Here is an 11,047-nt window from a genome sequence, read left to right as displayed (position 1 = left end):
TGTAATATAAATTAAAATAAATATGTAATATATCAAAATACGCTATATAAAAATTATAAATTCTATGTAATATATAATATGTATTTTTTAAATGTTTTTTGTATCACACAAAGCAAAAAATTCTAAATAATCATATAGATTACCTCATTAATCATAAAATTAATACATGTTTTCTAATATAATTACTAATGCAATGCGCAGACCGAGTCCAATCATGTATCACTACGTGATTGAATTGAATCACGTATCGCGCACTATCGCGGCTATCTAATGATCGAAAGACCAAATAATTGCCGGTAAACCTCTGATTAACTGCATTGCTAATGAATGCTCCAGGATTTTTTGTGCGTCTTCCACATCGCCTTCGTTCGACCTCCTAAGAGAGAAATACTGCCGCTGTTTGGCTATCGCCCAGGTTCAAGTAGCGAAAGTATATCGCTCCTTGTAATCGCTGCTCTTCTTCGTTCGAGCAATGATGCCCTATAAATACATATGAGGGCCACAGTTCCGAAGCGAACTCAGTTTTTCGTTGGCATCTCGACTGGCAACTAAAACTCTCGAGCGACCAATCATGAGGCTCTTCCTGGTACCTACGTGAATTCTCGTTTTTATTTTACTACACGGAAAGAACAGTTTTGCTAAAGTATCTAAAAATTTAGTTACAGATGTGAAAATAATTTTCTTGGATCATCACAATAATTACATAGAACGTTTAAATGTTGATAACAATTCTGCAAAAAGTTGTAATATTTTAATAACCAGTTCGAGTTTTTTACATAATTATTTTGATGGTCTAAACAAAATTATTTTCAAATCTGTAACTAGCTAAATTTTTAGATAGTTCAGTAAAAACCATTCTTTCTATCACGATCGATAATCCACGTGATTTACATTCGGATACACAGCGATAAAGAATGAAGAATGTTAATCTAGTGATTTGTTGATTGTTTGTGTATTGCAATGGATAATTGTGCGTCATTTATAATACCTTGATCTAAAATGATCTAAACTAATCCAATACCGCAATAAAAAAAAGTCAGATTTAGCAATTAAACTGAAATTACACAAGTCAAATCTTTTTAAAACTTGTAATCAGATATACGATAAGATTTTTTATTTTTCAAAATGTTAAAAATGTTTCAAAATGTTATGTTATGTTATTAAATGTTATGTTATGTTAAAATGTTATGTTATGTCTTTTTGTTAAAATGTTATGTTATGTTATTAAATTTTATGTTATTATGTTTCAAAATGTTGTCGGAAAATTTTCATATCGCTTCAGACATCTGATTAAGATGCTGTTAAATTTCATATAATGAATTTATTTGAAGTAAATTGTCTGAGAATATTCTGTGTACAAAAACGTAAATTACTCGACATAATATCTCTTCGTGACGCTTATACAGGTAACAATGCTGGTGGTGGCCAGCAGTGTAGCTGTTCCCGTTGACAAGGATTCAGGAAAATTGGAGAGCGCTTCAGAGGCAAAGAGACATGAGAAAAGAGATATAGATTGCTCGAATGGATACGGTATACACGTATATTGTCCACCGGATTACGAAGCTACACTCAAATCGTCACCCGTCTTAGTTCAACAGCCAGTCGGTGAGTTAACATATAGAGTTTTATTGATCTTGAATGTATTTCGAAATTAAAGCATGTTGATATAATTAATTTAATTCCGTAATAATATTTAAATTAGTTTAATTAGAAAGAACCATTCAATTGTCTCCTTTCTTTTAAGTTTTATGTGGTGGAAGAAAGATGTGATTTTATTTACCTGCTTTTGATTTATTTATTATGTAAAATTAAACCTAATGCCGCAATTAATGTTTACATATTAATGGATAATAGGAATACATCTGTGAATAATATCTTTGTACTTTTCTTCAGTGCATGTGCCTGTGCCCGTTCCGCAGCTGGTGCCACATCCGGTCCCAGTACCCATAGCAGTACCGATCACTAAACACGTACCAGTTCCCCTACCGATTCATGTCGAACGCACCGTACAGGTGCCAGTGCCTAAACCGTATCCCGTCACCGTGGAGAAGATCGTCCATGTGGACCGGCCAGTCCCGGTGACAGTCGAGAAACGTCTGCACATCCCAGTCGATCGACCGGTACCGGTACCGGTACCGGTACCGCAACCGGTTCCCGTCTCCATTGAGAGGATCGTGCACGTAGACCGACCGTATCCGGTGCCGGTGGCAGTGCCAAAACCGTACGCAGTACCGGTTTCCATATACAAGCACAAGTCATTCAATTGTTGTTAACGCGCTCGTCGAGCTCCGTTTTAATGTAGTAGTGATACGATATTTTCACTAATATCGTAACTTAATGGCTGGGTTCGAGGAGACGCTATTAGCGCTATTTGTGTCATTTTATCTTCATCGTCCATTAAACGTGAAACAAAGATAGTATGACACAAATAGCGTTGATAGCGCGTTGCCCGAACGCAGCCAATGTGTCAGTATAATCTTGTAGTAATATAAGCGCAGCTATCTTGTTTTTTTTTTTGTTATAGATTTATTATTAATAATTAATTATTCGTTAATTATTATTCATAATTAATTTTGCCTGACTGAAATGTATCTTAAAAATTGATTATTGCGTGAGCTTTCAAATGCGTCTGTTTCTATTTAATAAACAACATTTCGTTAAAAAATTTACTTCTCAGATATTTGTACCCTTGCTAAGATTCTTCTATCTTTTCGTTGCTCATCGCTACAAATTTTACGTAAAAATCCAAAAGTAAAATAAATATTCTTTTAAAATTTATTTCTGAAGTCAAATAAATATTTTTCCAAAATTTATGTTTCTGAGCAACCTTGAGAACAATGCTATTACCACGTGCGAATGGCGCGAACTTGTTCTATTAGTAAGTATCTTTATCATGATTAATGCAGTAATAATATTGTGCGCTGAACATAGTTACAAGGTGAAAACAATTTATTTATTCGAGTATACACCTGACAAAAAAATTTATGAACACTATTCATATTCTTGCTTTTTAACTGCATTAGCATTATTAATGATTTATTAAATTAAATTATACATTTTATGTAACATCTGCTTTGCAACTAATAATACTTAATATTTAGATGTGCTTTAAAATATCAACAATGTAACATAATTTCTATTTCAGAAACTTTATCAATGCTAGAACAAGCTAGCATACAAAAAACGATGATTTGTGAGACATTGGGCGTGTTCAAGCAGACAAAGCAGCTAGTCTACTCGCCGAGAACATGATTGGTTCTTAGTAAAAACTTTTTACTTATAAATCCAATCAATCACATTCAATCGCTTGGCGAACAGGCTAGCTTCATTTGGCTCAAACACCATTGTTTTGCTTTTTAATCGATATCACAATTGAAATTAATATTTCTTACATAAAAAAATTTTTATTTAGAACAATAATTATGTAAATAAATACATAGACTGCATATTTTATCTTACAGTGTTTGTTAAAATCAAAAAAGTCAGTGATATACCAACAGTCATAAGCGTGATTATCTGAATAATAATAATGCTTTAAATAATAATAAGTTTTATTGACGTGCGAGATATAAAATTATAAACAATGAAATAATGTAAATTAGAGTTGCACCTCAAATGATAGTCATGAGCGATAATACTTCGCAAGCCTAGACCTTGTTGTAATTAATTAAGAGATTAATAGATTATAGCTTTGAAATAAGTAAAATAGTAAAAAGAAAATGCCTCCCTAACGATGCGAGAAGCATAAATAATGAAAAATTTGACGTATTAGCTGGCTACTTTGTTATTATATGTTGGAGGGAGGTTTGAACAGCCAATGAAATGCTATCGCGTGTCTTCTTACATTAGTCCATGCTTGCGCATCGAGCGATGGATATGGAAAATGTCGCACTACCTCCTACGATCGGAAAAATATACCGATGGAGGCAACAGAGAAAGGTCGCGATTTCCACGTAGCGGCTCTCTCATGCATTGTTGACGAGCGAATTGCTAGGCGAGGCGTCGCGCGCTACTACCACTCGTTGTTAAGAAGCATATATAATCCTACTTTTGTCTATAGGTCCGAGAACTACATTTTTCCGAAGAATTCGCAAATTTCCGACTATCTTTGATCGATTGGCAGAGACTTTTTGATGTAGATTAATAGAGAGATAGAGAGATTAGTTGAAATATATTAATTTATACTTTCTTCAATGACTATAATATAATTTATATAATTTATGTCTTTAATAATCAGAATGATTTTTAATTGATGTTAAATATAAAAAAAGATAAAAACAAAAATTTAATTATGTTTTTTTTATAACTTATGCTTAGTAAAAATTATTATTTAATGGTGCTATTACATATTAGAGCTTGGCTTATATAATAAAAATAAATAAAAATAACTTGGAGATTGTTTAACTCGATTTCTAAAATTTTATATATGTTATTTTTAATTACTTTTATTTTGCTATTTTGAACATCGCAGTATTTTAATTTATATTTACATTTCAATACAAATTTATAAGCTGTAAAAAATAAATTATCATCTGTTCTCATGCAGAAAAATTAACAGTTGCTTTTGGAAATAAATTGTTTAGCGAGTAGATTTTAAATAGATTACAAGGGAGATAAACGGGCAGCGTTAGTTAAGAAGACTAACTATACACGATCTCGATACATCAGCGATCGTGTGAACAAACACGATGGTTTCTTGGTTATCGATCATCATTCACGATTATCTGTAAATAAAACGAGAAAACACATGGAGGGTTTCTCGCCCTATGTCATCCGAGAAAGGTCATCTGTCAGATCATTATGCCGAAAGAAACCCGTAACCCCGTTACAGCGAACCGCTATCTCTCTGCCATCACAGCTCTCAGTATCCCTTTAGACAGGTAGATACGCGGATTTTCTCTCTTTCGATACGAAGTGCGAGTGTTTCGCCTCTGCGAAGTGGGATTTCGATCACGATCGTACGTTGGTGCTCAGTCTCATCTCATATAAAAAATTTGGCAATAATAGTTGCATAAAGAAATACTCATTGGTCCCAGTTTCATGGTGTAACAAGATAGTGTAGATCACTTATTCGTGACTTATTTATGTAACGTCATATTCATGGAGAAGAGAATGAGCTTCTCGTGGATTCAATGTGACACAGATATATGATGCTATCTAGTTTGTGATTCAATTTTGCACATTGCCTAAATGTCCAAACAATTCGAAGTTATAAACAGAGGTGTAGGATTAAAAAACGAAAGAGAATGTGAAAATAAGATCTTATAGTTGTCTAATTGCATTATTCTTTATAATTAATTATCAATATACAAAAATGAAAATTTTTGTATATTAATAATTAATTAAACTTCGCAAGCGACGAATTTTATTCTTGTCTTTAATTCTTTTAAATGATGACTAATAAAATTCAGCATGCTGAACAAATTTTACCTTTGTATTTATTTTTGTATAAGAAAATATTAATTTATAAATTTAAATCGGAATTGTTTTTTCTCTTTTTCTATGTGTGTTGTTGAAATATGTTATTCTGAATGTGAGAAGAAGGATATTGTGTTACACAAAGTGGCTATTAATTACACGTTACATTAAAATAATTTGCAATGTTGTGTCATGCGATCGTAAGTGCGTTGCTTTTAATAGTAATTATACTAATCATATGTACTCTGTTCGGAATGCACATTTTAAACTTTGATTGCAATTTCTTTAGAAGTGGCTTATATCTTTAGATTCTTGTCTTACGCTCGAGCTTCGGCTTTCTTTTATATATAGCAATTTATTTTAATGGGACCTCGGTTATGGTAACTACGTCTACGATAGACGACAGTAATAATGTATGAAAGTTGTTCGTAGCAGTGTATAGGGTATCTATAGCAATGTCATAATTAATTAATTCTTCGGCGCCTTTTGCGCTCGATAGGCGTTACACTTGACACCAAAGGCGCGTATTTATAACACTGACTTAAAGTTGAAACTTAAACATCGTCATCACGATCGAAGAAAATGAACTCTGGATACCAATACGAAATAGCCTACAAAATGTACTTTAAAGAATAAAATTATTTTTGTTTTCTATCTGTGTTATTGTATTAAATTTTTTAAATTCTTTTTGTATTGATTTCTTGAATACATTTTTAATTTACTTTAGTCAAATGATAAATTAAGATAAATTATATCTACGAATTATATTTCTTTCTTTATTAATTTATATAATTTAAAATATATAATTGCAATTTGTGTTGATTCGCGTTACGTTTTGTTATGACTAATATGCTTGAATTTTATCTGTCTTAATAGCATTTATTAATTTATTCATAGTCCCGGATATCGCATCTATCCGGTTATGTTAAAAATTTTGTATGTACCTACAATAGGAAACCACAGAACGTATATTTTCTATTGAACTATGTATCGTAAATTATACATCAAATGCCTAATACCTAATCGATAGAGGAAGACAATCATGTATTTTATTTTATAAAATTTGATTGATAACATTTTAGAAATAGGCAAAAATATCATTAAAAAAAATATCATAAAAATAACTTTTTGCGTCAAATGGACGTTATGAATCAATTATGAAAAGTATTGTTTCGAAGCTTTCTTTCTTCACTTTTTTTATATAATTAATTACACTAGTTTACAGCAAAAAATTACTTTGGACCGGATTACGTGTTTTTTTATAGATTTTTGGATGCTGAAAATAATGCCACAAGGGAAAAAATTCTAGCACGTCGAATTTCCAAGATAATTGAGGTTTAATACTTAAAAAATAGCTTTTTCTTGCGATATTTGACATTTTTTTTAATAAAGAAGGTTAACGTTATCTTGAAATTTCGATCAGGAGTTATGAATGTATTGTGCATCCCCTATAAAATGCATTTTTTTTTATTTCAATACTTTACTTTTTAGCCATGTTATGAACGATTAAAGATAGGAGCTATTTTGAGTATGGTGACTACGGCAGCGTCATATGTGTATGCGGATTAATTTCTTAGGGTCATATTTTGATAACTGTACCTTAATACTTTTATGCATAGAATTATGAGACTAATCCACTGGTGTAATAAAAATATATGCTTAAAAAAAAATACAATTAGTAATATGCAACTACGTATCTCAATCTTTCATAAAACAACTCTCTCTCTCCTCTCTTTCTCTCCTCCACTTTTTCTCTTTCTCCCCCTCTCCTCTCTCACTCTCTCTCTCTCTCTCTCTCTCTCTCTCTCTCTCTCTCTCTCTATGTGTGTGTGTATGCGCGTTGTTGTTTTAAAATGATTTTAGCGTTACCGCATGCGCATATGACGCTGCCGCGGTATTTATATTCAAAATAGCTCTTATCTTTAATCGTTTATAACATGACTAAAAAGTAAGGTATTGAAATAAAAAAAAATGAATTTTATAGGGGATGAACAACACATTCATGACTCCTGATCGAAATTTCAAGATAACGTTAAGCTTCTTTATTAAAAAATGTCAAATATCGCAAAAAAGCTGTTTTTAAGTATTAAGCCTCAATTATCTTAGAAATCTGACGTGTTAGAATTTTTTCATTTGTGGCATCGTTTTCAGCATTTAAAAATATATAAGAGATACGTAGTCCGGTCCAAAGTAATTGAAAAAAAAATTTTTTGTAAACTAGTGTTATTAATAAAATTTGATATTTTTTAAATGTGTTTAGTAGAAAAAAGTAAAACATTTTTATTTTAAATAATACATATTACAAATTAATTATATAGATGCACAGTTTTTCAAACTAAACTTTATTTGTTACGTTTTGGAATACTAGAAAATTCTTTTAATTAGTCATCAATTCGGATAGTTTTGACTTGATACTTTCGATTTTTTGAATCTTTGAAACTTAAATTGCCATTTTGAATATAGTATAATTATAGATAGAGAGAGAGAAAGATTATGACAAATTTGATATGAGATATTATTTTTCAGTTAACGTAAAATATATTAGTTGTAAAATATATCTTACTGATAAATATTATTTAATAGTTTAGATTTTCTAGTATTATATAAAGTTTAGCACAGTTTCATAACATATTGTTATTTGACATTAAAAAAATCGGTTACATTCTTCTAGTAACAAATTGTGTTTTAATTTTCTACTAGAAGAATGTAACTAATACTACCATATTATTTTGGACTGTATATTTCTTAACGAAAAACTAAAAACACAACTTTAGAAATATATATAAACTAGATAATATATTCTGTCAGATGATATAGCAATTTTTATAATATTATTTGCAATTTTGCAATGATTATCTGTTTTGTAATAAAAACAAAAATTTGAACATCTGAGAAATAAGGAGATGTTTCTTTAGGAGACTTATGTCAGTATAGACGACTTTTCTCAGCTACTACTTAAAATTTGCCTATTTTGATCTTTTCTCTACTACTGCTACTTAAAACATATCTGTTTTGGATATTGCAAATTTTGTATTTCAGAGATTTATATATACATATTATTCTTTTTAAAGATGCAAGATACCATCTTTTTAAGAGCGTAGAATAATATCTTTCATTTTCTTATCTTATTTTTTGTATATAATTACTTCAATCGTTTTTTTTCCAGCGGGTAAACATAAGAAAAGCAAATATCATATAGGAAAAATCTATTTAAGCTTTTTTGTATAGCTATTTTTATTCGATAAATCTCAAAAGCTGCTGATCGCGCAGTCGCAATCGCACCGATGTCGTCGAATCACAGTCAATGGCAAACAAAGATGTGCATATGTGTATGTAAGAATGTGTGAATATGAGAACAACTCCAGGGGAGCGGGTAGTTTGCCGATGAGAATTGCTGAGGAGGACCGCCTACAAGAAGACGTCTGAGATCAAAGCGCAAGACGTTGACGGAAGTGGACATTCGCACATCGACAACCTTTCTAAAGAAGAATTTCTCCAGGTGTGCTTCACAGAAGCTTCACGAGGACAGAAATTTAAGAAAAAGAAAGCACGAAATCTAAAATTTCTTGACTTAAAAAGTCGAACTCAAAAATTTGTGAATTCTGAAGGATCGCGCGTGATAAATTTAAAGATCAAGAACTTTGTATTTACTTTGAAAATCGAATTATTTGGAACATCAAATCATTCGATGTTTTATAAATATCAAAATTCTATGTAAAAATTATATATGAATAATCTATAAAAAGATATCAAGGAATCCATTAAGTCTAAAGGTTTAGAATTTTGTTAATTTTAGAACTCGTTGATTTTGTCAATTTTAGAAGTCAAGTTTCTATCAAATTTGATAATCGAAAAATTTGTATATTTCGGAAATTAAAATGTCGATGCAAAGAATGAGCATTTTTCAAGAAATTTTCGAAAGATTGGGAAATAACACGCGTCGTCGAGTAGACAATGCGAGGCGTGATCCGAATCTGAGGCGTTTATTATCCTTTTTTACGATCGGAAAAATTCTCAACATCGTGCTACACGTTATTGACGAATACAAGGTGCTAACCTGCTGTAAAAATCTCTCCAAGATAGAAAATGTAATTCAATTCGCGCGGTGTGTTCTCAGATTAATATGGTGTCTGTGAAAACATTAGGACTCGCAGGCTCCTGTACGTTTTCCATTGGGCTTATCAGTTATACTTTGGGATTTCCTTCTATGCTGAAGTCGCAAGTTAAATCTGTAAGTAGTGATTGATACATCACATCGTCAATCTATCATTGCTCTGTTCGAAATACTGAAATCAGAACTGTAAGAAAAATCTTTCTTTCAATATTAGATTACTACGAATTTAGCTTCAAGCTGTGAATATTTTAAATAATAAAATCTTTTCCAACTAATTTTAAATAAGTTTTACTATGTAGAATATATATTTTTATTTGAAAATTATTAATAATAATTACTAATATAATTATTATTTATAAATAATTATTTAAGATGCTGATAATAAAAATATAATTGTGTGATATAATCTTCTGTTAAATTTTTTAATATCCTTTGAATATTATCATATTTACGAGAAGAAAGACTCGTTTTTGCCAAATTACTGTATTTTATAAATTTTACAGCAAGTTAGATTGAAAAAAGGAAACGAAATACGCGATTTTTGGGAGAAACTTCCGCAGCCATTGGATTTTAATATTTATGTCTTCAATGTAACAAATCCGAATGATATTGCATCAGGAGCGAAGCCGATTGTTCAAGACCTAGGACCCTTTCACTATGAGTAATCTTTTTCATATAATATAATAATTTAAATTACAATTATTGAGGCAATTTGTTAGTTATTATAAAAAATGCATTTCAAACATGAAGAATATTGAGCAAATTTTAAAGTGAAAATAATAAAGAAAATGATTTGTAAATAAATAACACAAATAAGAGAAAGAAATCTTATATTTGATTAAGTGGATGTTGGTGCTTAATAATATTCACATGCAATGTATTTGCAAAATTATTGCGTTTGAATATTATTAAGCTTCAAGATCCGCTTTGACTGAAAATAGAATTTTTCTGTTATTTAAACAATTTACCTCTAGTAGACATAAATTTTATTCAGTTATTTATAATACATGAAAGTAAAATGGTAATTGATGATCGATTTCTAGTTTGTATCGGGATAAGGAAGATGTCGTAGATCGAGAAGAAGATGATACTGTTGAGTACAGTTTGCGACAATTGTGGTACTTCAATCAGGAGAAAAGCATTATGTCAGATAATGTAGAAATTTATGCGTTTCATCCTCTCATGCTAGCGATAACCTTGATCATTCAAAGAGACAGGCCATCTACGATAGGAGTAATTAGTACGTATTTAACGAAAAAATAAAAATTTATGCATATAGTCAAAGAAATTTTAATGTTCGCTTAATACTTAACTCGTAGATATTCAGTTCATTAAAGTGATTTTGTTTTTTGGATATCGTCGTTTGAAAATCGAGAGATTTCTAATTATGGGAACAAAACAGTTTTTACTGTTCAAAACTTTGATTTTTCTTATTGCTATTATGTCAATTGTATTAGCCGCGTATACGTATATTTATTCCAATACATATAATCAGGAGACGCGGTAGCGGCTCCC

The 11,047-nt window shown here is 30.7% G+C and overlaps 1 protein-coding gene across 1 annotated transcript in view; it reads left to right on the top strand.

The window, feature by feature from the left end:
* The first annotated feature begins 540 nt into the window (after window positions 1-540).
* LOC108758872 (sensory neuron membrane protein 1) overlaps window positions 541-11,047 on the top strand; it is a 19,701-nt gene continuing 9,194 nt past the window's right edge. The window contains exons 1-4 of the mRNA XM_018504076.1: window positions 541-586; window positions 1,407-1,605; window positions 1,894-2,254; window positions 10,576-10,772. Of these exons, the coding sequence (XP_018359578.1) occupies window positions 572-586; window positions 1,407-1,605; window positions 1,894-2,254; window positions 10,576-10,772 (772 nt within the window). The 5' untranslated portion in view covers window positions 541-571. The remainder of the gene's footprint in view (window positions 587-1,406; window positions 1,606-1,893; window positions 2,255-10,575; window positions 10,773-11,047) is intronic.

This window comes from Trachymyrmex cornetzi, unplaced genomic scaffold (genome assembly GCF_001594075.2).
Source record: "Trachymyrmex cornetzi isolate Tcor2-1 unplaced genomic scaffold, Tcor1.1 scaffold16, whole genome shotgun sequence".
NCBI lineage: Eukaryota > Metazoa > Arthropoda > Insecta > Hymenoptera > Formicidae > Trachymyrmex > Trachymyrmex cornetzi.
Note: the sequence above shows the minus strand (reverse complement) of the source record. Positions and strands in the feature narration are given on the sequence as shown.